At 44.3% G+C, this 26,843-nt stretch overlaps 1 protein-coding gene across 1 annotated transcript in view; it reads left to right on the top strand.

The window, feature by feature from the left end:
* The window catches only part of LOC147722759 (maestro heat-like repeat-containing protein family member 1), a 104,780-nt gene extending 80,766 nt beyond the window's left edge, over nucleotides 1–24,014 (top strand). The window contains exons 19-22 of the mRNA XM_086966889.1: nucleotides 9,139–9,258; nucleotides 10,152–10,250; nucleotides 23,206–23,289; nucleotides 23,949–24,014. Coding sequence (XP_086823015.1) covers nucleotides 9,139–9,258; nucleotides 10,152–10,250; nucleotides 23,206–23,289; nucleotides 23,949–24,014 — 369 coding nt within the window. The remainder of the gene's footprint in view (nucleotides 1–9,138; nucleotides 9,259–10,151; nucleotides 10,251–23,205; nucleotides 23,290–23,948) is intronic.
* Nucleotides 24,015–26,843: the final 2,829 nt, after the last annotated feature.

Below are 26,843 nucleotides of genomic sequence, written 5' to 3'. Positions count from 1 at the left end.
AGTGGACAATGAGGAGAGGAGGGGAGGGGCGAGCTTGAGCCAAAAGGAGTAAGCTTCTCACGTGCTGATGTAACAGAGGTATCATGCCTCAGTGGCGCCTATCCCAGAGTGTGCAATGGTTAAAAGGTGGGCATCCCAAAGTCATCCATGGTTTTTGTAAGGTGGCCTCTAAGTAGTAAACTAAGACAGTTGAATGTTTTGTTAATCAAGGGTAATGGTAAGAGAAAAGTATAGTTAACCTAAGTACTCTTGCATATACAGTGATGGAGAGCAAATCAGGTGCACATAACTCCTAGCGATCCCTCATGGTGGAATCTAGGCATATTGGCATCTGTGTTCATGTTGGAAATCTAGGCCACCTCATGTAGTAAGTAACATGAGGCGGCCAAGTGGTCTATTCCCAATAGATTAGGATGCTTGGTGAGCACTATTGGGAAATGTCAAATGAGGAGAAGAGGAAAGAGAAGAGGTAGGCTGGAGCCAATTGGAGCAAGCCCCTCATGTGCTTGTGTAGCAAAAGTATCATCCCTCCGTGGTGGACATCTTGGAGTGTGTAGCGGTCAAATGCATGCCGACCAAAGTTGTCAATGGTATTAGTAAGGCGGCTTCTGATGGATACAACTGCCAGTGGATTCCTCACCTTGTGAATATCCCCCTGCATCAGCAATGTTCAGAAAATTCTTTGTAGCTCGCCGGCGTGGACGACGTTACAAGAACGCACGACATTGCGCGCGGCTCAGCTGACGTCACCGACTCCATTATAGGCCTACGCCGGCGTGATGACATCAGTTCCCTTTTTTCCACATCGTCGATGCTAACGGTTTCGGGGAACCTCTGTAGCTGTTAGTAACTTTGTTACTGTTTTCTCTGTTTGGTGTCTTCTTGCTTCTTTGTTTCTCGCTGAAGATGTCGTCCAAGAAGACCGGGTTCAAGCCATGTGGGGAGTGAAGCAAGATGATGTCGATTACGGACCCGTGCGAGGATTGTATCTGGTGCCTGAGTTCGGACCACAATGTCAAAGGCTGTTCTTCGTGTAAGAAGATGAACCTGAAGGCTCTTCGAGAGAGGGAAGCAAAACTTCTGGTGGCGAAGTTGAAAGGTAGAAAGGAAAAGAAGACTTCGAGATCGCGTTCGAGTAGGGCGAGGTCGAAGTCGAGGTCGAGGTCCCGCAAGGCGTCGCCTTCGAGGTCATCATCTGGTCATGCTTCGAGGTCAACGAAGAAGAAGCATAAGAAGCGAAGGCATGGATCACATCACTCCAGTAAGGTCTTGGAGTCGAGACCGAAGTTGCCTAAGAGGAGGCATAGAAAAGATGAGGTGTCTCCTTCACCTGGTGTTCCAGAAGGTGAGGCTTCGCCCTTGGAGTCGCCAGTGCATTCTCTGGCTCCGGTATCGGATCCCTCTCCGCGCCGTCCCCGGCTCGAGAGGAAGAAGAGGCTCCATTACCTGAGGGCTCGATGACTCCAGTCCATCCGCCTGTGGAAGAGGAGGCGAATCTGGAACCTCCGAGAGAGCATCCTGTGGGTCCTTACCCACCCTTCCCAGCTCCAGGTCAAGACCCTACTTCGTTTTTAAACACAATGTATGGAGTCTACTCGAGAGCTTTGTACCCCTATGGTGCACCTCCGGGTCCCATGGGTCCATTGGCATATGATTTAGTAGTTCCCCACTCCTATGCTCCAGCTCCTTTTATGCCATTTATGCCGGTGCCGGCTCCGCCTTGGCATTTCTCGGCGCCTCCGAGGTCGTCGATGCCAATTCCATCGTCGCCGGCTCCGGCTCGACCTCGTGAGCAGCGACCTGGGCTTCCGGATCCGATCTCAACTTCGGCACCGGCTCCGTCGGAGTCGGTCACGGATCCGACGGCGCAACTCTGGAAGGAGAGATCGAGGCGAGAAGCTCAGCGCCTTATAGAGGAGCAAAGATTTAGAGAGGCTGAGGCTGAGGTGGAAGAAGGTGAGCTTCAGGAGGACTATTTTGATGATTTTAGGGATGCTAGTGGTTTGGAGCTTTCCCCTGAATGGGAGCTGTCCTCTGTATCCGATGCCCCTTCAAAGGACGTTGCACCATACCATGTGGTCATCAAAAGAGCTGCGGATCTTTTAAATTTGACTTTGCCTACAGCTGAATACAAGTTTAATCTTTTGACTTAGGTCCTCCATGCCCCATCTTCAGTTGTGGAACCATTGCTTCCTTTTAATGAGGCTTTGACTGAGCCTATATTGGAGGTTTGGAACAGGTCTCTTACAGCCCCTGCAGTGGCTAAGGGTGTTGCAAGGAGGTATAGGGTAGCACCTGGTGATACTGAGTTTCTATCCTCGCATCATTTGCCTGAAAGTCTGGTTATACAGGCAGCCTGTTCGAAGAAGACTGTTGGTGCTTTCCCTCAAGTGCCTGGGGATAAGGAGTCCAAGAAACAGGATCAGACTGCGAAGAAGATTTTCTCTTCGGCAAGTATGGCTCTAAAATCGACCAATGCCACATGTCTCTTGGGGAGATATATACATGCCCTGATGGACTCTGTACGGCAATTGGATCCTAAAATTCCTGAGGACAGCAGGAAGGAATTTAATGAGGTGTTGGCCGATACACAGGCGGCTGCACGTCAAGTGATTCAAAGTGGTCTTGACACTGCTGATTCAGTTGCTCGCATTATGTGAATTTCTGTTGCCTCTAGAAGAGCTGCCTGGCTGAAGTCATCTGACTTTTCTGTGGACGTTCAGGCAGCCTTGTTGGATTTGCCATTTGATGGTGCTGGACTATTTGGCAAAAAATCTGATGCAGCTTTGGAAAGATTTAAGGACAGTAGGGCTACTGCCAGATCTTTGGGGCTGCAGTCCAGAGGCTCTGCGACTAAGAGGTATAGAGGTTTTGGACGTTCGTCCTTTCATCCCTACCGTCAAACTCAACAGTAGCAGCAACAGCAAAATCCACTATATAAATACTACAGGGGCAAACAAAGAGCTCGTCCTCGAGGACGTCAATCTTCCTCCTCCTCTGCCCAACCCCCTTTACCATCAGCAAAGCAGCCCGAGATCCGCCATTCTGGATCATGCGGGTCCTGCAGGGGGTCGGCTTACCATTTTCTACGGGATTGGGAATCGGTTACATCTTTGGGTTCTCAATCTTGTAGAGAATAGGTATGCTCTTCCCTTTCGGGAATTTCCTCCAGATTACCCTCCTTGCCAAGGATTTTGCTCAGAGGACCACCTACTTCTCCTGCAGGAGGAAGTCCTGTCACTGTTACGAAAGGGTACGATAGAGGTGGTTCCGGAGCAGGAAAGGGGTCAGGGATGCTACTCCCAGTATTTCCTGATTCCCAAGAAGGGTGGCAGACTTCGTCCAATCTTGGATCTTAGTATCTTGAACCTTTACCTCAAACAGGAGAAGTTCAAGATGCTCACCCTTGCTCAGGTTCTTCAGGCGTTGCTGGAAGAGGACTGAATGGTGTCGATCGACTTGCAGGATGCTTATTTCCATATTCCTATCCTGAAGTCGCACAGAAAGTATCTCCGTTTCACGGTGGGATCGCAACATTACCAGTTTGCGGTCCTTCCGTTTGGTCTTACTACTGCACCTCGAGTTTTCACCAAGGTCATGGCTGTGGTGGCAGCACATCTCAGAAGGTCGGGGATACCTGTATTCCCGTATCTGGACGATTGATTGATCAAAGCAGAATCTCCAGAGACAGTGCTCCATCATCTGCAAGTCACAACTCAGTTGTTGTACAGGTTGGGTTTTTCAATGAATGTACCCAAATCTCACCTGGTGCCCTCCCAGCGCAACCTGTTCATAGGTGCGGTACTGGACACAACTGTATGTCGAGCATTCCCTCCACCTCAAAGGATTCTCGACATACAGGGAATGATTCCTTTTTTTCACAATGGAGCAGTCGTTCCAGTCCTGAAGGTCCTTCGCCTGCTCGGTCTGATGCCTTCCTGCATACTGTTGGTCAACCATGCACGCTGGCACATGAGGGCCCTCCAGTTGTGTCTCCGCAGGCAGTGGTATCAACACAACAGAGATCTCAGGGGGACCGATTCACAGAACTAACTTAAGACAAAATCCTAAACGTACTACTTTTGGTGTTCACAGAAGTTAGGATTTTGTCTTAAGTTTGTCTTAAGAGAGACTTAGGACAGACTTAAGACAGACTTAAGTTAGGATTTTGTCTTAAGTCAGTCTTAAGTCTGTCTTAAGACAAACTTAAGACAAAGTCCTAACTTCTGTGAATACCAAAAGTACTAAGTTTAGGATTTTCTCTTAAGTTAGTTCTGTGAATCGGGCCCAGGGAGTCTGTGAGGATCTACAGAGAAGCTGCAGCGGATGTATCTTGGTGGAGCGTGGAAGGCAATCTGTCTCAAGGAAAGCCTTTCCATCTACCTCCATCGGTTGCCACGGTGATAACGGATGCATCCACTCTACGGTGGGGTGCTCATATGGGGGATCTGGAGATCAAGGGTCTTTGGTCTCCAGAGGAAAGGTTGCTTCACATCAACCTTCTAGAATTGCGGGTGATACGTTTAGCACTCAAGGCCTTTCTCCCTGCCCTTCGTGGGTGGTCGGTTCAAGTCCTGACGGACAACACCACCGCGATGTGGTATGTCAACAAACAGGGAGGAGTCGGGTCGCAGTGTCTCTGCAGAGAGGCTCTGCGTCACTGGTCCTGGGTTCAGGACCATCAGATTTGTCTGATGGCAAATCATCTGGCCGGAGTTCTGAACGTGCGTGCAGACAGTCTCAGTCTGCAGTTCTAGGCCGACCACGAGTGGAGGCTTCATCCAGAGGTAGTTTGTCACGTCTTTCGGACGTGGGGAAGTCCTCAGGTGGACCTGTTCACTACCCACGAGAATGCTCACTGCCCGTCATTCTGCAGTCTCCAGTATCCGATGCCCGGAGCTTTGGGGGACGCGTTTCAGTTGAGTTGGGGCTCACAACTCCTTTGCAAGTTTCCTCCCATACCCTTGATTCCTCGGGTTCTGAGAAAGATTCGCCAAGACCGGGCCCAAGTCATATTGATCGCCCCAGATTGGCGAAGAAGAGTGTGGTACACAGATCTTCTCCACATCTCCTCGTGCCCGCCGCTCCGTCTCCCTCTCAGGGCAGATCTCCTCTCTCAGATGGAGGGGCAGGTTCTACACCCCCACCTCCAGACATTACACCTTCATGCCTGGAGATTGAACGGGGCAACCTGAATTCCTTTTCTCTCCCACATGATGAGGTGGATGTCATTCTATCGGCCAGACGTGACTCCACCAAGTCTATCTATTCTTATAGGTGGTCTCGGTTTGTTTCCTGGTGTGGGGAGAAATCCATCGATCCTTTGAGGGCTCGTTTATCAGCTATACTTCAATTTGCTCTTTCTTTAGCGCAGCAAGGGTTTGCTGTTGCTACAGTCAATTGTTATCTTTCGGCTTTGTCGGCATTTCTCTGCCTGCCGGATTAGCCATCCTTATTTAAGTCTCCTGTTGTTTTAAGATTTCTAAAGGGCCTTACGAATACATTTCCTCCTACTCCCTTTATTGTACCTCAATGGGACTTGAATCTGGTGCTTACTGGGTTCTCCTTTCGAACCTTTGCACAATAGTCCCTTGAGACTTTTGTCTTTTAAGACGGTCTTCCTGGTTGCTATTACCTCGGCAAGGAGGGTAAGTGAGCTTCAAGCTCTTAGTTCGAAGCCCCCATTCTTGACCATTCATGCTGAACGAATGGTTCTTAGGACCAGGGTTGCTTTTCTGCCTAAGGTGGTAACTCCCTTCCATCTAGTACAGTCTATTACCCTTCCTACCTTCTATCCTCCCTCTCACCCTTCCAAGGAGGAGGAACGGCTTCCCTGTCTGGACCCTAAGTGGGCGGTGAGGTTTTATCTTGATAAGACAAAGGACTATCGAGTGGATGACCAGTTGTTTGTTGGATTTGATGGCTGTAGAAAAGGAAGAGCTGTGCACAAGCGCACACTTTCAAGATGGATTATTCTATGCATCAAGATCTGCTACAACCTGGCTGGTAAGGAACCTCCAGAGGGTATAAGAGCTCACTCTACTAGAGCAAAGTCATCAACATCTGCTTTGTCTAGGGGTGTTGCTGTAGAGGACATTTGTAGAGAGGCAACTTGGGCCTCCCTCCACACTTTCGCAAAGCATTACTGCTTGGATACCGAAGTGAGGAGGGACGGCCACTTTGCGCGTACTGTCCTTCAGGACTTTCTGGTATAGAGGAGTGGACACCCTCCTCCGGGAGTGGGGACTGCTGTGGGAATCCATTCACAAGGTGAGGAATCCACTGTCAGATGTATCCATCAGAAGAACAAGTTACTTACCTTCGGTAACGCTTTTTCTGGTGGATACAGTATCTGCCTGTGTATTCCTCACAGGCCCACCCGCCTCCCCGTTGTCCACTCTTCCATACCTGAATTTCTGGTAATGTTTTTTTAATGTATACATGTTATCCTCAAAGGAAGTGTGTTCTTGTACATGATTTACTATGTTATATTCACACTATGTGTGTTAACTTGACTAGTTTGTACTGTGTATACTGTGTATATATCTATTGTTTTGGTCCGTCCGTGTGCCTCGAAGGCACGGAAAAAAGGGCGGAACTGATGTCATCACGCCGGCGTAGGCCTATTATGGAGTCGGTGACGTCAGCGGAGCCGCGCGCGATGTTATGCGTTCCTGTGACGTTGTCTACGCCGGCGAGCTACCAAGAATTTTCCGAACGTTGCTGACGTAGGGGGATATTCACAAGGTGAGGAATCCACAGGCAGATACTGTATCCACCAGAAAAAGCGTTACCGAAGGTAAGTAACTTGTTCATCTCAAACAGTAGACTAAGACAGTTAAATGGTTTCTTATTGGAGGGTACCACCTCATTGGTATCAACAGAATCATTTGTGTTACTGAAGAAGATACCAATGCCAAGTCGCAAAATGCTTATCATAAGCACTGCTTAGTGTGGTGTCTGGGACTCCATAGCCAGGCATTACATATGTGACGTGGTGTCAATGGTGATATGGTATACCAGTATCCCATGTATGAAGAAAATGTCAATCCAGCTATAGTAAGAGAGTATCTGATTTCACAGGGGACTGAATTACACCTCGCACTAGAGGATTTCAACTTTCAAACCTTTGCTGTTGGTGGAGAGGCATAAAATCCACCCTTGCTCCATTCTGAAAAGGTTTAAAGGGCTTCATGAATTAATTGCTTCCAAAATTATCTGCCGGAGGTCATCTGGAGAGTGGTTAGAGTTGGAAAAGTGATGGCACATTTTTGTAGTGCTGTGTCTGCAGCATATATTGCCCCAGTGCTCCATTATTCTTGGTTCGATAGCGCTCGTGGTCATTCCCGCGTAATGAAGGCCACAAAGGCAGGTGATCAGGTAAACACAGTTTTTTGTACTGCAGTTACTGTGACTTTTCTGTTTCCAGGTGAATTAGGGACCCAACCTGACCTCTTAGGAATGTTTAGTCAGTGGGCATACCCCGTAGGACCCACAGGGATAGTGCCCTGTGACAGGTGGTAAGGCCCACAAGGTGTTCGGCATGTGAGACTGTTGAATATGAGGTCTGGTGTTTACCAGGAGGTCCTTCAGTTTCTGGATACACTTAAAAGCGAATCATGGCTCTGGAATCTCAAGGGGCCCAGTGCGTCATCACTCCTTCCCACGGTCGCATGCACCCCACCCAAGGACAATCACTACAATTACCTGCACCTTAAAAGACGGGTCTTCTCCCCTGCTCAGTCTCAATCCAGATGAACAGAGGATGGTAGGTCTACTGCGCTCTCTGTACAGAAACCACATGAGTATGGTTGCATCTCTTGAAAACTCTCTGTTTTTTCTTTTTTTTCTCACCCCAAGGCAATTTGGGTCCCCTTGACTTGCTGTTTCTTTATTGTTCTTTCCACAGTTAGCAGCTGAGTACTACACTCTTCTTTTGACCTATAGGTCACTGATCCAAAGGGTAAGACCCTTCACTCACTCCTGAGGACGACTTGTGATACACTGTGTAACATCAACACAGATTGGTTTTATGTTGTCTGTTACCGGTATGTCCACTTGCCTGTTCTGTTATATTGCATGTACTAGTGTGTTTTTACTTCCTTCACATTGTGGCGACTGATCAGCCATAACAATAGCATGCACATACAGTGTCCCGGAAAAGCGATCCTGGAGACACATTGACCCATACATGCAAAACATTTGTTTACTGTGTGTTTTCTTCATTTTCTCATTTTTTTTCTAAGTTGGACGATCAATTTTAAACTTTTTGAACAAAGGTATTTTCTTTTAGGGGATTACCTACACTTTATATCACATCTTAGATGTGGGGTAGGGTTAGCTCTCCCTTTTTTAGGTCCTGAAGATGTGGTACAGATACTTTTTGGGCTAACAGGCAAGAAACACGTTGACCTGACCACATTCACAGATTTAGGCTACTTGGATACATAACCTCCCTGTAGTCTCCCGTACCAAATTATGTTTTATTTAAACCTGCCAAGGAAACCATCAGTTTAAAGTCCAGTTGAATACCTCTTTTTAGTCTCTCTTCATTTCACTATACACATTCACTCAACCTCACACATTCAAAACGCCCTCACACTGGCACTTTCATCAGATGGCAAAAATAAAAAGATCTCTGCTAAAGCGACCCTTCGTGGGGCCCACAGGGCATTGCATTGCCAGCCCTATGAAGAACACCCTTGATGATGAGACATTACATGCTCATGGATTTGTGAAGGCAGCAAGAAAAAATCCTTAGGATTCCCCTTTCTTTGTCCGCCTTTCTTTCTACTTTGCTTTCTGAAAGGAGCAGTATTTCCACTGGTTTCTGCATTAGCACTTTCAGAGCCTAGGTAATGGACCTTCATTGGCTCACATTACCCCTCACTTCCTTGTTTTGAGTCATATTCAGGACCATATACAAATCTCTACAATGTCCAGAAAATATAACTATACTATATATAAGATAACAAACATTTCACTCAACTTATTAAGTGCTATTTGAAAGTGTGAGACAAATATGTGCATGGAGTGAATCAAAGATGAATACTCCAAGATAAGTAAGACTTTTATAGAGTGAGCAGGAGATGCTGTTTATTTTTAACTCAGACTGTCTTTAATTCACTCCCATATTAGGGTTTTATTTTCCAGTGCCTTGGTAAGTGCATGGCCAGCTGTGATGATACTGCACTGATCTTACCCTGCCTTCGAGGCATGTTCGAATCTACTAGGTTCATCGCTACGCCTTACCATGCAGTGAGTACCAAGTGCAATTCTTACAATTATCATAGATTTATTTCCCTAGGGTTTTTCACCCTGTACGACCACAACAAAAACAAGTTGAGAAGGTAGTCATATGGGGCTGTGGAGCATTTGGATGGACATTGTGTAGATTTGTAACTTCATTCATAGAGCTTGATGGTAAATTATTGATGACCGGTGAAACATTCCTCACTCAGTACTTCCTCTCACCCAAAAGTGTGATTTTGTACTCCGTGCATAGGCAAATTATAGTAGAGTGAAACCCCTCTACAGAGTAGATGAGGACTAAGTTAGCAGAAACTGAATGTAGAGCTCCTTTTTTCAGGTGACTAATAATGCATTTCATCAGAAATAGTTAGGAGCCTCTTTAGGTGATCTCTCTTGATAGAAGCCAGTGTTTGAACAAGATAAATCAAGTTTAATCAATGTAGCAGATAAAGCGGTGAAAGACATAAAGCTATGTGATGGCTTTGAAATGACTCTCTCAGAAAGGCCTTCAAAATAGACAACAGTAGACATGAGGAAGAAAGGATAAGCACCACTTCTAAAGAAATCGCACTCCTTTGTTGTAAAGAAGGCTTGTGTATTGAACTGTCCTTGCAGTTCCTTTATGTGAAACACCAGAGAGAACAAAGTGACAGAAAACAAATAGTGACGAAACTCTCATCTTATTGTCCAAAGATGCTTTTTAAGTAGCATGGTAATGGCCCTCCAGCATAGCTGTATAAAGGTATCCTTAAATCATGCTTTCAGGCCACTGAATATATTTGCTTTACTAGTTGACAATCATTCACCAATACAAGCTGAAATCTCTTGTACTAAATGTCTGTGTTTGGTTAATGTCTATTGTCTCCCTGAGGCTGAGAGTTGTCTTTCCCTATTTGCAGGGCATAGTAATTGGTTTCCAAACATGTGCCAAGGTTCATCCTTTTGCATGCCGACAGGTACTTGAAGCGTACAAGGGTTGTCTTTCTGATATTGAGCTGGTAAGAACCATGCATCTCTTTCTGTCTCATATTTCAAACTTTTCTCAGCAGCGGCGGTTCACATTTATTAAATGTATTTTACAATTAGATAAAAGTTTACGAGAAAGAAAAGCTAAAATATGTCTAAAGACGTAGGCAGTCTACAATTCCGAAAACAAAACTGTATCAAATAAATGGCCAGTGCAGCTTCCATTCCTCATGTGTATATAACATTTGTTGAAGAAATTTAGAAATTTGTTTAGAAAATTTATTTTGAAGGGGCTAATGATACCAAATGCAAGAATCTCTTAAATTTACCATAAAAACAAGCCATTCAACCTTTACTTTCTCCTTTGATTTACTCATGACTTCAGAAGTAATAGAGCACCAACGGAAATGCCACCCTCCAAGACAACTTACATTTAGGAATGTGGGTGTTCAATACAAGACCGGGTCTAAGACCAGGCCCTGGACTCAAGGGGGGAGTGGTACTCGATATCAAACAACAGGCCTGGGTAAAGGCTGGGCTCTGTATCTACAGAATACAGTTACATTGAGGAAAGGTATACAGCTGAGTCCATATTCTATAGCACAGCTTACTGTATTCTAAACTCCTACTGAAATGGTGACTGGCCTGGGCCAGGAGGCAACCGGCACCAGCACTGTTGTGTTGTGTTACAGGACTACCTCTCCTGTCTGAGGATGGGCCTTCATGAGGCCAACGTGAACAACCCACCCTGACACACGGCAGTGTGATTGCATTGTAGGGGCAGAGAACCACACATATCCCCTATGCCTAGGACAAGGCCAGGGAGGATCATTGTATTTGGGGGCTGGGTGACACTGAGGCCAGGGTTGATTTAGGCAGCCGGGTAAGGCAATATTCACTGGATCATTGGTTTTGATGGGCATTTTCTTCGTGGCCTTCCTGCCGCCTTTGAAGTTGTGTGTGTGTGTGTGTGTGTGTGTGTGTGAATAAGAGTTAGGGTTAGGGTAATGGTACACATTAAAGTTAGGTGTAGAGTTAATGTAAGCATAAAGGATAGAGATTGACTTCAGGCTGCGCATATTGTGCCAGTTACTGAACAGTTCTTGTTTAATGTTAGTCTGAGGGATAACTTTATGGCTAGAGATGAAGTATGGGCATGATACAGGGTTAGGGTAAACAATTTTGTTCAGCATACTTTGCTGGAATGAAGTAGGTTCCGGTCTATGAAAAGTGGTGGGAATATTATCCTCCTAGTGTTAGGGGGTTTGGGTTTCGGTTATAGTACATAATAGTAATGGGCAAGTGATAGTGATAGCATTATGGTTAGGCATAGGATTTTGGATTTGTGTACCTTACAACAAGAATAAAATCCTATAAAATCATTTTCAGATACTTATACAGCATTAACATTTGAAATATCAGTTTCTCACTTTTCTTTTTTTTTTTCCTCAATTTTTTTTTCCTCAATATTTAATTTCTAAATTTTAACCTAAATACCACTGGCAGGGGACAAGAGTCTTTTGAGCAGACAAGGGCAATAAGGTAGTGCTGCCCAAAAGTTCTTTGACACCATAATTCAACTTTGAGTGAATAATTTATGTTTCCTGCGCCACCACAATTGTCTAGCACAGAAAAAGAATTGTGTTTAAACTTTATCATAACCAACAGCCATTACACATCCCTCACTTATTTCACAGTACATTGCGTACCAGGGCAAGTGGAAGCTGCACTCCAATAAATGCGCCAATAGCTATGACAAAAAATGTGTTTGTTAAGGCATGAAACCTATGAGCTGCACCCTTTAAATGAAATAAAAATAAGCTGTATAAGTTCATAAATGATATTAAGTGTGATGAAATTTAGGTTTTTCATTTGAAGTTTAGCAGTGCCCAGAAGCTGCATGAAGCCGTCACTAGATGGATGAAATTACTTTTTCCGACAGGTTAAAGATCCGCTTTCTTGCAAAGCTCTTAACTTACAAAAGTGGTTACTTCATAGGTCTTTGCTCTAGACAGCGCGTGTGCACTGCTCTAACCAGCCTGCCCATAGGCCTCCCTTTAGCTGCCCCAATCGTCACTCCATTCGTCCGTGGCATGAATACATCATGCCTCTTCCTGTATTGAACCCCCCCTGAAAGCACCAGCCAATTACTTATGTGTTAACACAGTGGCCAATTTAGGTACTCATTTTGGGAATACTTTTTCCATTGGTTAGAGCTACTGTGCACGGTGGTTACAGGCGCACTCTCTCGTTGATCTTGCAAATGCTTCTTTTTTATTGTTATCTTGTGCTTTTATCTCAACACATTATTGGCTCAGGTTTGTTTTCCGTTTGTGGTGTTTCCGTTGTTCAGCAGGTGCCCCTTTATGGCCGCTGCTTCATTGATCTAAGGGGTATCGCAAAGAAATTGGAATTTCAACAGCACAATGCCTGTCGTGTAAAAAGCTGTTTTTCTGTAGTGAGAGCATAATTCTGACAATGCCCAATGCTGTGTTGGCTAAAACACCGCTTCTAAGTTGTGAAAATCAAATAGGAGCGCTCAGTCAGATCATATTGGAAGCAAGCCTGCCTATATGACCTGGTAGTAAGATCATAGATGGGACCAAGCAAGATGTGAAAACATGGGGTACACGCTACATAGGGCTGCAGTCTTCTCTGCAGGTTTCGTTCTCACCCAGCAGAAACATTCAGTTTACTCGTATACTTTCTTTCTGCTCTCCTCCTTCTGACTCTGCGCACATGTTCATGTTTAACAGCCAGAACACCGTAATATTAATATTGTATGTTTTCATTTATAGCTCATGTAACTGCATTTTTGTAGTTTCATAGCATTGCCGCACGTCTTGCAGATAATGTTTTTAACAACCCAGGCACAAATAGATATCACATAGGCCGATGGCTTTAAGTGGGCTGGGTCTTGCTGGTGCACCAGCAGGTCTAAAAAGCAAGTGCTGGGACTGGTCCTTAACGGAGTCTCCATTTTTGCCCGCACCCTCCAGGCAGAAACCTCTGTTTTGTCTGATTCCTCTTTTTAACTGGAATGTCTGCTCTGATCCCGCTGCTTAGGGGAAGTTCCTTGCTACAGGGAAGCATGGGTCTTTTACCATTGCAACATACTCTGCAGAACAGCAATATAATGCAGAGTGCATTATACAGTGTTCACTACAAATGACATTAACTGTCATTGTCCTCTACTAGGGAAGGTTTCTGCCCTTCATGTGCTTGTATACTTCTGCAATTAAGGCAACGATTATGCTTACATGCTGTTGTTGCACAAAAGGACATATGACTTGCCAGGCCACACCAAAGTCACGTTATGCTTTTTTCTTTCTTTTTTTTCTGGCAGTTTAAATAGTGTAAACTTGGCCCTAGGGCACTAAAGGGCTTTACATGTAAACCATATATTTTTACATGACAACTGTTTTGCAGGAAGAAATGCTTTGAGTGTGTAATCGAGGTATTGAAGCATATATTTTGTTAAACACCAAGGTTGTTAAAAATAAGTTGTGCAGGAAAAAAAGTTTTGAGAGAAAGGCAAGGGCTTTACTTGGATATCCTGCGTTAAACTCAGGAAAAACAGAAGATGGCCTATTTAAACTAACCTTTTCAAATCCTCCCTTTGATAACCAGCCCCCATTGAGAGAGAAAAGACTTAAAAGGAAACACATTATTTGAAAAGGGCATGGAAATGTTCCCCCTCAGATATAGCCAATGGAAATACACACCATTGACAAAGCTGACAACCTGGGCTTGTTGTATTAGCCATGTAACTTGCTGTATTATATATCTGGGTACAATGACAGCAGCTCCAAAATACTAGTGGGGAGGCACACTATACATAAGCACATATTTTTAGCTTACATGTTTTAAGCCACATCCATAATCTTCTTGCCATGCCCCTTTGAGGGACCCACCAGTTTTTTTATACCACTTGAAGCCCTGCATAGGCCTTTCGTCGTAGGCCAGGGTTTATTTAATGAAGCATGCTACAAACAGTAACTTTCTACATTGATTTTTTTTCTTTCTGAGCATGATGAGCTGCCAACTGTGGTAGACTTTTATGTTTATGGTAATTCAGCATTAGTTGTATCATGTTGGAAATGTGTATAACACGCCCTGGCAGCCGGGGCTGCCGCAAATTGCTGGAATCTTTGTTTCAATTCTTTTGAGGCTAGTCTTGTTCATTATTCTATGATTCTAACTCCTCTGGCCTTGCACCCCTCACACTGTAGTGGAATTGAAAGTGTGAGCATTTAATTGTCCCTTTACACCGCCCACCTGGGCTCTGCAGGTAGGGCCTTTTCCTGCAAAGTGTGGCCCGCACTGAAGTGGCCTCCCACTCTGTGCACTGCCTGGTCAATAAAACATGAACATTGCCTATTTTTCTCAGAAAGTAAATGTAGGTCAAACAGTTAGTATGTGTATGGAAATCAGTGGCAAACTGTAAGGTGCTACACAATAAACATTTTGGTAACTGTCAAAGTCATTTTACACTCATTATCTGATCCAATGAAACCTGTTACATATGTTTCTGTTATTATATCGATTATACCGTAATTGCATGTACATGTGATTTTTCTAGGATTACCTTTGTGGGCATTCTTCCAAGGGCAGGATGACATATAGAATATTTAGTGACACCCATATTTTCTGCATCTACAAATCTGTCAACTGCCCCCACACCGTGGTCAAAACACACACAGCCATTTTGTTTGTCGGGAATGCTGCTACGACCTATTCATAAACTACAATGTCTGCTTGCTCATTCAATCTTGCTCTCTGTCTCACTCTGAGAACACGGAAGAGAACACATATGCCCTTGTACAGGCAAAGCATTGCAGCACTATTTAGTATCTCTCTGATGGTAAACACGCAGCTGGATAAAGTCATGTTTTTTAGGCCTCAGCTCTAGACGGAGCATATGGGTTGTCTCAAACCGAGACATGCTGCATCTACTGGAAGGGCTTTAGCCAGCCCATGGGCTTCCCATTTGCTGCCACCATCATCACTCTTCAGTTATATCCACATATTCCAGAGCACACCATGCCACATATTTCCTCTACACAACTTCACACCATGCCATACAATTCCACAACAAACAATTCCAATCTAACACATCACTCACTCCCTTGCACTATCATCAACCCTGTCATCACTTCCCTACGCACCCACTGCCTCTCTCATCTCTCCCTCAGACTCCCAGTACCCCCTCTCATCTTACAATACCGCTGATCTCTCCCATCCCTCCCTCACGCTCCCTGTCTTCTCTCTATACTGCCTGCTCACATCCGCTACCTTCCTGTACCTCCTCACGCTCTTCACTGGTCCACCTCTCGCCTCCCCCCTATTATTAGTGCCCCTTCCACTTGTACCTCTATCTCTCTCTCTCTTACTCTCTCTCACTGCTCTCTCTCGCTCTCTCATGCACTCTTCCCGCCTCTCTCATACGGTTCACTTGAGTTCTCAAGCACTGTTTCCATACCATGCCTTTTCACAAATTTCTGTCACTCAAACCCACACTCTCCTCTTATTCTTTAAGTGTTTTACTTTCCTGTATACATATGTGCCCCCACTTTATGCATCTATGGCCTCCTCTCCCCTTCTTTCTCACATACACTTTCTGCTCCTCTATCTCAAATTTCTGTTGCTCAAACCCACACTCTCCTCTTATTCTTCAGGTGTTTTCCGCATACACATGTGCTCCCTTTTATGCATCTGTGGCCTGCTCTCCCCTTCTTTCTCACATACTCTTTCTGCTCTTCTCTCTCAAATTCAATCACCATTTCCTGCACAAACTACCTATCCCTCTCTAACTATCATCCATTTCTATCTATTTTGTGCAGCTCTCACCCCTATCTATTCACAATACACCACAATTCCACTACACAAATACACCACACACTTCCACCCCACACAATTTCAAAACTAACAACTTGAATACAACCAACATAATTCCACTGGACACCACACACATCCACTACACTCCAAACCAAAAAACATAAGTAAAAGAAATTGCCATTTACGTCTATAGCTCTAACCCTTGCAAATTCGAGACCTATTGTAAAATCATGCAAGCTAATATATGTGAAGGTCTCTGCTCATTGGCTGGGGGTATGACAATGGTGATTAAGATGATCAGTGGCTAACAAAAGCAAGACAAAGAAAGGCTCAGATTAGATGAATAGCTTAGAGAAATGCAACAGCACCAACAGCAGTCCCAGCTCTAGCTAGTTACTCTAACATTTTACACTGGTATTGCATGTATGTTTGCATAGATATTTGTATAATCTGAACTTCAGAAATATTGGAGTGTTGATAGATGGGCCAGCCCATCAAATAATGAACTCCATTTGGGCTGGGCAGTGGAAGCATGTACTCCACTGACCTGGTAGCCATACAGCTCACCGTATTGAGGGATTTCTGACAGCCTGAAAATCCCATGATAGGTTGTAGGACTTCAGTCAATAATATTAAAAGTTGGGGAAAAGTCCAGCTGGCACAACTGCAGGTTCAGCTTTGACAGCAAAGTGAAGAGATTGGTTGAGTTTCATTGCTGCAATTTCACACTGGTTCAAGAGCAGTTATTGCACAAGAGGAAATTCTTGTTGAGTTTTCCTGTAGCTGGATAGTAATTTCTTTATTTTTTTTTAAAAAAAATATTGAGTTTTCAACACATTTAAGATCACACTACTGTATCACTCCATAGCACTCCATCCCATTCCCCCCTTGCACAATATCCCATTTAGTTCTGGAATACCATGAAGTAGACGTCAGTTAAGTCTGCTGCTACCAATCCGGTTCACTATAGATGGATATGTGCCATGGACAACTGTGCACTTTCCACCAAGAACTTCCTATGGGTGGCCAGCTCTGGGTGTTTTGTGCTGTACTTTCCACTGTGCCCAGATTCTATCATACTTTTGTGGTTACCCTCTGGATCTGTACACTGCTTCCGCAGCTAACGAGCAGTTATACCATCCCTCTTGGCTACTTTGAGATTGTGGGGGCCAGCATCTCCAAGGGCCTGCTTTGTGACGTTTAGCAAAACACAACCGGTCCCAATCATCAGTTTTTGTCCCCTTACCCATCCCATCCCAGAAATACTTCCATGATAGCCAACGTGGGATTGTGTTCTATCAGAAATTGGCATACCCTTTGTAGGTTAGGCTATAGCAGGATCCAATACACCTGAATCACCTGGCATTTCCACATCACATGCATGAAGGAGCTTCTGGCCTGTCCATAACGAAAATATTCAGGGCAGCTGTCCCACCCCATCCTTCATAGCCTCTCAGGGGTTTAATATATTCTTTAACCTGGTCTAATCTCAGGTGAGGCAATATTACCCATTTTCGGCTGCCATTGTTTACCTTAATCCATTTATCATCATCCAAGGGCTGCAGGTCTGACTCATATCTTTCCTGCAATTTGTTTAGCCGGTCTGGGACATTTAGCACCAGAATTCTGTATAAGCAAGATCTGCCTTTCCTACCAATAGCTAACATCATGAGTCAGATTTCTAATGGACTGTACTCTTGTGAGCGCTGTTATGTGGCCTGTGTGCCTAACCAGTGCATGTCCGCACAGTAGGTAAATAAACAACTGGGATCTCTGTAAATCCTCTTTAGCTTCAAGTTGGTCATAGAACATCATATGGTATGTCTGCCAGATGTCTCCCTATTTACAGATCCCAAACTTATCTCAGTGCCCTGCAGCCCTACCGTCTCCGTTGGGCATGTACCCGGTACAACAGCTTCTTCCTAGTAGGCAACCTCCAGTTAATCAATGGAATGGCTGGAACTGCTAAAATGGCTGGAACAGTGGGCAGGAGAAACTCCCCATACAGCCTAACCCTGTTGCTTACCCGGTAAAGGGAGTCTGCTTAAGTTTCGTGGCTGGGTCCCCCCGGTCCTCTATTAAAATTGGTATAGAGAATTGTTGGCTTCCTTTTAACTTCACTGGCACTTTTTTCTTTAGGCACATTCACTATGCCTTCTCTGACCGGACAGAACCCAATGATGAAACCAATCGCCAACTTTGTTGGTAGATGAGGGTTCTTTTCTGTGTCATAGTCTTTTCCACCACCATTTCGCACTAATTATTTGGGATATAAGTATTTAAAACCTTTTATCTGTCTCTGTTATGCATCTTTCATTGTTTCTCTTTTGTTGTTGAAAATGATTATCCCAAGGGTAAAAGAGTAACGTCCTGACCCTGTCTCTCTTGTTGATTAGATATATTGTATTTTAATCATATTAATTTGTAAATCTTTTCATGGTTCTCTGAGCTGAAATAAAGTTATTCTTGACTTGACTGGCTCTATACTCCATCATGATCGGGGGGAGATCTATCCCACCATATTTCCCTTAATTTTGCATGTCAACGGGGTCATATTCCTGTCCCAGCTTTCCTATTGGTCTCATGTGTTAGAAATTGGGTGTCTGGTTGGCAAAAGAATGCAGCCGGTCCAAGCAGAAGCGGTAATCCTAGCCAGGGTAAGCTAGATCCACACTAAAAGATAACCTGTGTTCACCCTCTGGTAGCTTGGCACAGAGCAGTGAGGCTTATATAAAGAGGCAACACACACCAACAGAAATAATACTCCACAAAAAGACTCCATACAGGTTTAGAAATACTAACACTATTATAAACAAAACAAGACCAGAATGACAAAAATCCAATGTATAGATGTTGAGATATTAAATGTTAAAGGAATACATGCAGTGAAGCGCTTAGAAGCAAGTAGCATTAAAAAAGTTACTTTACATCGTGCTGGACCGGGTCAACGTTCAGGCTGACCGCGTGGAAGGGCAGGCCAGCTACAGGACCCATGCAGGACCAAGTGATCAAAGTACCTTTCCTGGTCACAAACAGTGAGATGGGTCGATCTGTTCCACGTAGTGATGGCGATGTGTCAGTTCGGAAGATGGGTGCTTGAGTCGAGAGGTGTTGAGTGATGTGCCTCACCAGATTCTGCCACACAGTCGCAGGGATGCCTCAATCTCACCAAGCTGCAGTGGCGGAGATGCGCTGTCCGATGCATTAATCTCTAGAGGCAAAGTGCTGGTTCAAATATGATGTGGCAATTAAACTCCAGCAACAGTGTTGATCGCCGGTTCTATTACACACAGACAAGAGATGCGCCAAATTCCATGTTGCAAGTATCTGGGCCACTTCCAGTAAGCTTCAAACAATGAAAGAGTGTAAATCAATAAATGTATAGAAGCACAAAAGGAGAGAAGATGAGTATGCAAGTCTTATTATATTTGTATAGGAAGCCCTCACTCACCACCCTGGTTGGTGACATGCTTCATCATCGGGCCCACCGGGAAAACCCGAATGCCTCCACGGTGTGCTACAACGCCAGGATTACTGCGGAGCTGGATAGTTGTGAAGATTATGTAAATGTGAAAAGGGTTTAAAAATGTCCAGATTGTGTCTCACATAAAAACTTTATTCTGTGGCCAATCTGACATATTAAAAGCAATGTGTTTAGGAAACTACCAAGTTAATTGTTTGGCTATTTCCACTTAAAGTGGGGTCAACATGTTTCTGCCCTTGATGTGTGATTTACTGGGCATTTGTCAGGACCATGGGGAGTGTACCTCAGCTGTATGGGCACGCTAAGGCCCACCCCACGTGAAAGGTAAAAATCAGTGTAAAAAAAGGTGCAAAATGAACAAACCAACAAGTTGTGGGAAAATTACCTCATAATCAGAGGAACCTGTATAGTTTGAAAAATAAAAGATCCACTAGAAGTGTGGCTCAATGGTTAGAGCGGCAGACCCTGATGCAGAGGTCTAGCCCAGGACCAGAGTTCAATTCCCTGCCTCGGTGGGTCTTGGGCTCAAAATTCCACGGACCTGATCATTCTCGCCTCGGTGCCTATTCCAATCATAGAGTCCCACTCTGCAACTCCGGGCAATAGCTTGCTTAATCTCCACAACGGCCCCCACAACGCTAAGGATGCCTGGCCTCCACCTTGGGGGTGCCCAGGAGTGGATGCCTCACAGGGAAAGCCAGGATGGGTTCCACAGCGGTATTCGTACAAGCGCCTTGAGACCCTTGCGGGTGAGTAGTGCGCTATACAAGTATCAATTTTTTTTTACAATTTACTAGGTCTTGGGAGGGGGGTGGAGGCAAAAATGGCACACCGCCCGCAACGCCTGGCACCCGTTCGATACCTGCGTGTAGCCTCTAACCGGACCACTTTCAGTAAGTTAAGGCACAGGAGCAGGGGTAAGGACTTTGATATCCCTGAGTTTCAAGCAACAGGAGGCAAGCCACAAGCACCTGGAGATCACTTGGCGGTAAGACAGAGACAGCAGGGCAACGCAAGATAGAAGCAGGCCTTTCAAGCTTGCAGTCTAAAAATGAGTCATTTCAGCACCACAACAGTCCTTCTGATAGATTCAGTTCAAGATCTAGAAGTGTCTGATTTTCGGGGTGGGGGTCAAAGACCCAGTACTTATACCCAAAAGTGCCTTTGATCTGAGGGTGTGACTTCAAAGCAGCCCTCTGAAGTGCATAGGTTCTCCTTTCAACTCAGTCCTGGCCATCAGGGATAATCTGTCCTTTTTGTGAAGACAGGACACTGCCTATTCAAGTGACGTGTTAGAACCTCCCTTCCACCCCGCCCAAGCAAGACCATCAGAATGCAGATATATTTAGATGGGTACTCAGATCCATCTATCCTTTATGTGTTGTGGCGGTCTTGCTTGAATGCACAAAGTGTCGCTGTCACCCACCCCAGACGTATATTAGAGACGGGCTGTCACGCACAAAAAGCAGTAAGTGCAATGTCTACTTTCTAATAGTGCTGTAAATAAATAAAGACTAAAAAGAGCCCGTTTGACTAAGGCCTGTGCAATATGTCTTGCATGAGACGTAGTATTGTGACCTAACTAAAGAGGAAGCATCTGTTGCCCCAAAAACAAGCAACCTGAATAGGAACAACATACAATACAACATAGTACTCTATCAAAATAAAGTAATCACCATAGTCTTGTGTAGCAGGGAGTGATTTGCCCCAAGACAGCCCCTTTTTACAGATGCAATGCGTCTCTTCTTTGTCAGTGAATGAGAATAAACTTGTAGCTCTACATGGAAGAAAGGAAGGAAAGGGACCAAACTCTATACCACTGAATAACATCTCATCATCCACTGGTAGCGTCCCCTCCCCCATGATCACCAGAGCTCTCTAAGTAGGATGCCCTATGTCTGTCCTCCAGTTGTGACCACAGTTGGCCTCCTACCAGTCTGCTGAGTTTCCTCCTAGAGTGGGATGGTTGACCCCCTTCGGCCTCCCAAATTGTCATTGGCTCCTTAGTTGATATGGGCAGTTATTTCCTCTCCGCCGCTCAGTCCCAGAGCTCTTCCGGACTCTTAAACAAAATGGTTCTCCACTGATACATTACTTTCAGTTTGGCAGGGTACATCAGCATATATTGAATGTCCTTAGCCCTAACTTTTCACTTAACCTCTAAGAAAGATGTAAGAAGGGGCTGCACTTTACCTGCGTAATCGGGTCAGAGCGTTGGTGCAATGGACGTTGTTGTGCCTGCCGCAGGATATAGTCTGTACATAAGGTATAGTATACTGATGGTAATGCCTCTAGGCGGTCTTCCTGGCTGTGGCCTTAGGGCCAGTGCCCTGTGCACCCTTTCCAGAATGAAGTAGGAGGATAGCTCACAATCCATGATGCAGGTTCTGAAGTATTCTGTGGGCAATTTCTCTCATGTTGCCCACCCCCTCTTTTCTACTCTGGGCCACCAAATCAGCTGGGCTGTCACAAGCCCATGGGGGGTTGCTTAAAATGAAAGGTGGTCCCTATCACTCCCCTCCCATTTGGCTGTATCCTCTCCATTGAGAGTCAAGAGTCAATGCAGAGGTAGAGGTAAGTCGCTGCAGTGAGATTGTAGCTCCAGGTTGTGTCTGTTGGCGGAATGTCCATCTCCCGGCAGGTCGTTGTTTGCCTCATAAGTTTCTCTCATCCCCGACTCCCTACATGGGCTTAGGTTGGCCAAAGGGGACAAGTGTAGTGGGCACCACATGGATGTTTGCATCCAAGAAAAGGTTGCCCCATAGTTGGCTCAACCAGGCTGCAGTTTCAGTCCTAGCCATGTGTGGTAACCAGTCCATCTCCTCCACTCTAACATTGTTACGGGCCACCACCTGGAAGTGAAAGCAGCAATGTGCCACACCTCAGCCACGAGCCTGTCTTCTCTTCCTCTCACGCTCCAGGAGTCGATACAGAGAGGGTTTGCCACTGTGGGTTCACAGCTCCAGGTGGTGTTTGCCTCTGGCAGGCCCATCTACAGGTCGTCGATTGCAGAAATTGGCTCTCCCATCCAGGGCTCCCTGGATAGGTTCGGGTGGGCCAAAGGGGGTGATTATAGGGCCACTGCACTGGTGCCTGCAACTGAAAATAGGTCACCTAAGGTTCGGATTCAGCAAGGTTCTAGGAGCTGGCATGTAGCTCGCTCAAAATGCGGCTCCCATCTAAGGCTGCTTGGCCACACCCCTCAGTAATTTCTTTCTTGATTTCTTTACAATGTAGTGGAGGTGAGTGATCTGTCAATGGTAGGCGAACCCTTTGGGAGCCAGGATGGTATTTATCAGATTAGGTAGAAACTGTATTGTTTTGAAAGAGCCATACAAGATTTCTTAGGTAAAGAGCAGAGTGAGCACGTATGGTAGCAGCACACGTATACACTGCCAAATCACTATTATTCACTGTTACTGCATGTTTGATCCATTACTCACAAAAGCAATACTTCACTCACACATATGTTCGGCTTTTAGGTGATGAGTACAAGGTGCTAAGGATGTGAAATGCCAAAATAGGAGTGAACATAGTATGCTGTTTCTTGTACATATGTTTTTTATTTGTTTGAGGTGTGCAGCCTTTCATCTTCAAGACTCATGACAGTCTATATTTGTTTACAACGGTCTTGGTAATGCTGATCTTTTATATTATATTTTCAGGATCCAGACAATCTGCTTGAAGAAGTACCACTACCAGAATACAGGGATGACTTCCAGATCCCCAACTTTTCACCTGAGAAACATGTGAGTTTTCTTTAAAATACAATACCATCATGTTCATGTGCCTTCTCTCTCAAATTCTGTTTCTTCCATACCATCTTCACAAACAAAGTACATCCACATGATATCACACGAATAACTTCCCATGGAAACTATACTCCATTCTCAGAAAATCAAGGAATTCTTTACGTTATTAACAAGGAGTGAATGGTGTAGCAACTCAATCCGTCTCTCATCCACTGGTACCCTTAGAGAGCTAGAGCTGATTTCTTAACTTCAAAACTGGTTTTAGTGCATAGTGTAAATGTACAGAGGTGGAATTTATCTCCTAAAGGAAAAATAGATTATTTTAAACAATTACCCTTCTGACTACAAGACTAACCTCTTCTGCAAAACAAAATACACTGGGGTTGATCCAATTTGTGGGCGAGCAAGGATCTATGGGCTAAAAATTCCCTTTCACAATAGGAGCAAATTTAGCTTTTTCTATCCTCACTTCTAGACTAGACAAAGAATTTGGCTGGCCTTGGCTTTAATCAATAGAGAAAAAAGCTCCTATTCCTTGGGGTCAACCATTTACTGGCAATGCCCACTATTTGCATTTTTTGAGAAAAATAAGTCAACTGTTATACATGTTGTCATGTCTAAATAGCCTTCTTGTTTCCATTCTCTCTATCTACCAGCTTGAGGACATGATCCAAATGATGAAAAGCACGCTCAGGTTGTGCGAGTTCATACTTTCTAAGTAGGGTGAGGTAAGATTTTGATGCTTTTTTCCTGTCAATGTGAGAGTGTGAGTACTATCAGACTAAAAGGATCACACAACAAACCATCACTTATCGATGGGGGTCACTGGAATGTAATGTAAATGTAGGGTGGATCTGTAGAGAGCTGCTTGTCACCCGTGAGGGTCCCAAGGCACTTCTTCCATACAATAATGGGTTTACTATACTTACCAAACAACCCACCCTATGCTACATAGTTTACATTTTTTTTACAAATAAATGTTTTGCTAGTTTAGAAGAATCAAATTACACATGGTGTTGCTCTGTGGCAAACGTTAACTACTCACCTGAATTTATCACCCATGTGTTATACTGGTACTAGAGAGGCAAAACATTTTGCGAGAACAACATTAATATTTGATAAAAAAGCAAAAAAGTATTGTCACAGAATGTACTACATTATGCTGCATAATTTGCATTGTGTTCCATAATTTGGCCTTCCTATGTGTCTCATGAATAACAATATTGTGGGACACTAATATCATTGATAAAAAAATCAACGGACAAAATATCAAAAGGTAAGTATGTAACGATTTTCTGTACCTAATTCAACTTATGTGTACCAAAATACATATACATATATCTTTATTTATTTGGAGTTAAGAATGGCAAATGCATATGTCCCTTTGTGCATTTACCCTTTAATATTTTGTCCCTCGATATTTTGTCCACAGTATTACTGTACCACAATATTCTTGTACTAGACGTTCAAGAGTACAATCGGCCCTTCTTAGTCTCATAATTCCAGAGCCACTTCTAATATAAGGCCTTTGGTTACTGTTTTAAATTACATTACAGTTATGAGGGTTGAAAAGGAACGAAATACATAGGTTTTCAAGAGCCTAGGGAAATATGTAACCAACAATGGAACTAGCGAGACTGAGCGATCACATCCTATTGGTGCTGGAGGAGGAGAGATTTCGGGGTAGGGTTGTCCAAAGCACTCATCATCATAAAAGAAACACCTCTATTTTGGGGAAGACTGGGTGTAAAACCTTTTAGAAGAGAACTACTTTACCAATTCAGAGATTCATCATGTGAGAATAAAGCCACCAAGAGCGTGGCTGTAATTCCTCTATGGATGCTTTGTGATTGCACAGAAGAGCAAAATAATTCTGCAAATGTGGTACAGATGCAAAGGGGGGGGCCATGAGTAAGCATCGTTATCTGCCCCCTTGAGTCCGCCCAACACTGTCATGGAAACATGGACCGACTGACCTCTAGTTGGCAGTCCCGACCGCCTAATTATGATGCAACCACACATGGTGCGGTCACATACTTACATTTCCGGATGAGAGCATGTGTTGTGGCTATAAATCAGCTGTTGCACAAACTCCCATAGAGAAATGGGAGGCCGTGTTCCTCCCGGCACCTTGTGGCAGGCACCTCAAGGTGCCTGCCACACAGTGCTGGGATCAAAGTGCCCCATTGGACCCCAACCGGAGGCCGCAACAGAAGGGGCCCAGCTAGAGACCCCCAAACACGCTTTCCAACAGGCTTTCCATGTCGGAAGCTGGCATGGAAAGTATGCCCCGGAAATCGTGCATCATAATTAGGTCTCACGGTTTTATGGTATTTATTATTTGAACATTTCCGTCTGTATTTGTCCATATTTATTTTTTGGCCAGCTGATTGGTATTTATCCATATTTAATTTGTGTTGTTTAAATAGATGAGGTAATAACTCGTGTATTTCTGCATTTATTTAACAGATAAATGTGGCCTCATACTTAAATGCCTGTCAGGTTCTAGCACATTACACAGTAAAAAATATAAACATAATAAACCCACATTAAAGAAATAGTGTAATAACACATATACATGTTGAGATATGCAGTAATTAAAGGACATATCATTGAGTTTTGTAGCTTCCTGTCATTATGTACAGCTACTGGCCTGAAAGTGATTAATCTCAGCATGATGAATCACTCAAAAGAAGCTAAATTATCTGTATTTTTCAACTTTCAAAAATAAATACAGACAGGGGAGACAGTGTTTTCTGTCTGCGTTTATCTGTAAAAATCAGACAAAGCGGAAATCAGGGAACCCTAATCATAATATGGACAGTATAAAAATGCATCCATATGAATTACGGGCCAGCTGGAATGACTGGCCAGTTTCATTTCCGACAACCGAAATTGTATTTAGGGGGTCAATAGTGAAACCAACCATCTCGGTCGGAAAGCTTCCGTTTCGACCGAGATTGTAATCGACCCCTAGGACTGACATTTATCAGGCCTGTTTCACATTGTTAAAAATAATCTGTATGATTCCAAAACAACAGGGTGTGACACTGGAGAAGCAAGAGGCACCTGCTGGAGTACAATATTGTATTTCATCAAAAAGGGGGAAAGGATCACTTGTCCTGCGAAAAACTCAGGTCTGCAGGTTGGCAACTGGGTGTCTCCCAATAAAATGACCCTCATACACGTGTGTTTCTCTCTTGTTTGTTTTCGTTAGCGGTATATGAGGTGTACCCGCTTGTATCACACGTGCGTGCGTAATCACAGGGTCAAGTCATTTGTGTGCACCCTCCACCAGGAGGTTTTACCTTAAGTTTTAAGGCAGTAGTGATCGTGGAAAAAAGTGATTAGGCTGGTGATAAGTGGTTTACAAAATAGTCCAGATATCCAAGAACGAAAAATTTATTAAATTTGGAATCGGGTTATTGTTAAAAAGAGGTAAGTTCCTGCAGCTCTGGAATTTGTTATGAATTCTAGCGCACTTAATGGTCTGCTAAAATGGTCGACATGTTTCAGCTATAGGCGACAATTTGTCAGACAGCTTTTTTCAG

The sequence above is a fragment of the Lissotriton vulgaris genome, chromosome 4_1, assembly GCF_964263255.1.
Source record: "Lissotriton vulgaris chromosome 4_1, aLisVul1.2, whole genome shotgun sequence".
Lineage (NCBI taxonomy): Eukaryota > Metazoa > Chordata > Amphibia > Caudata > Salamandridae > Lissotriton > Lissotriton vulgaris.
Note: the sequence above shows the minus strand (reverse complement) of the source record. Positions and strands in the feature narration are given on the sequence as shown.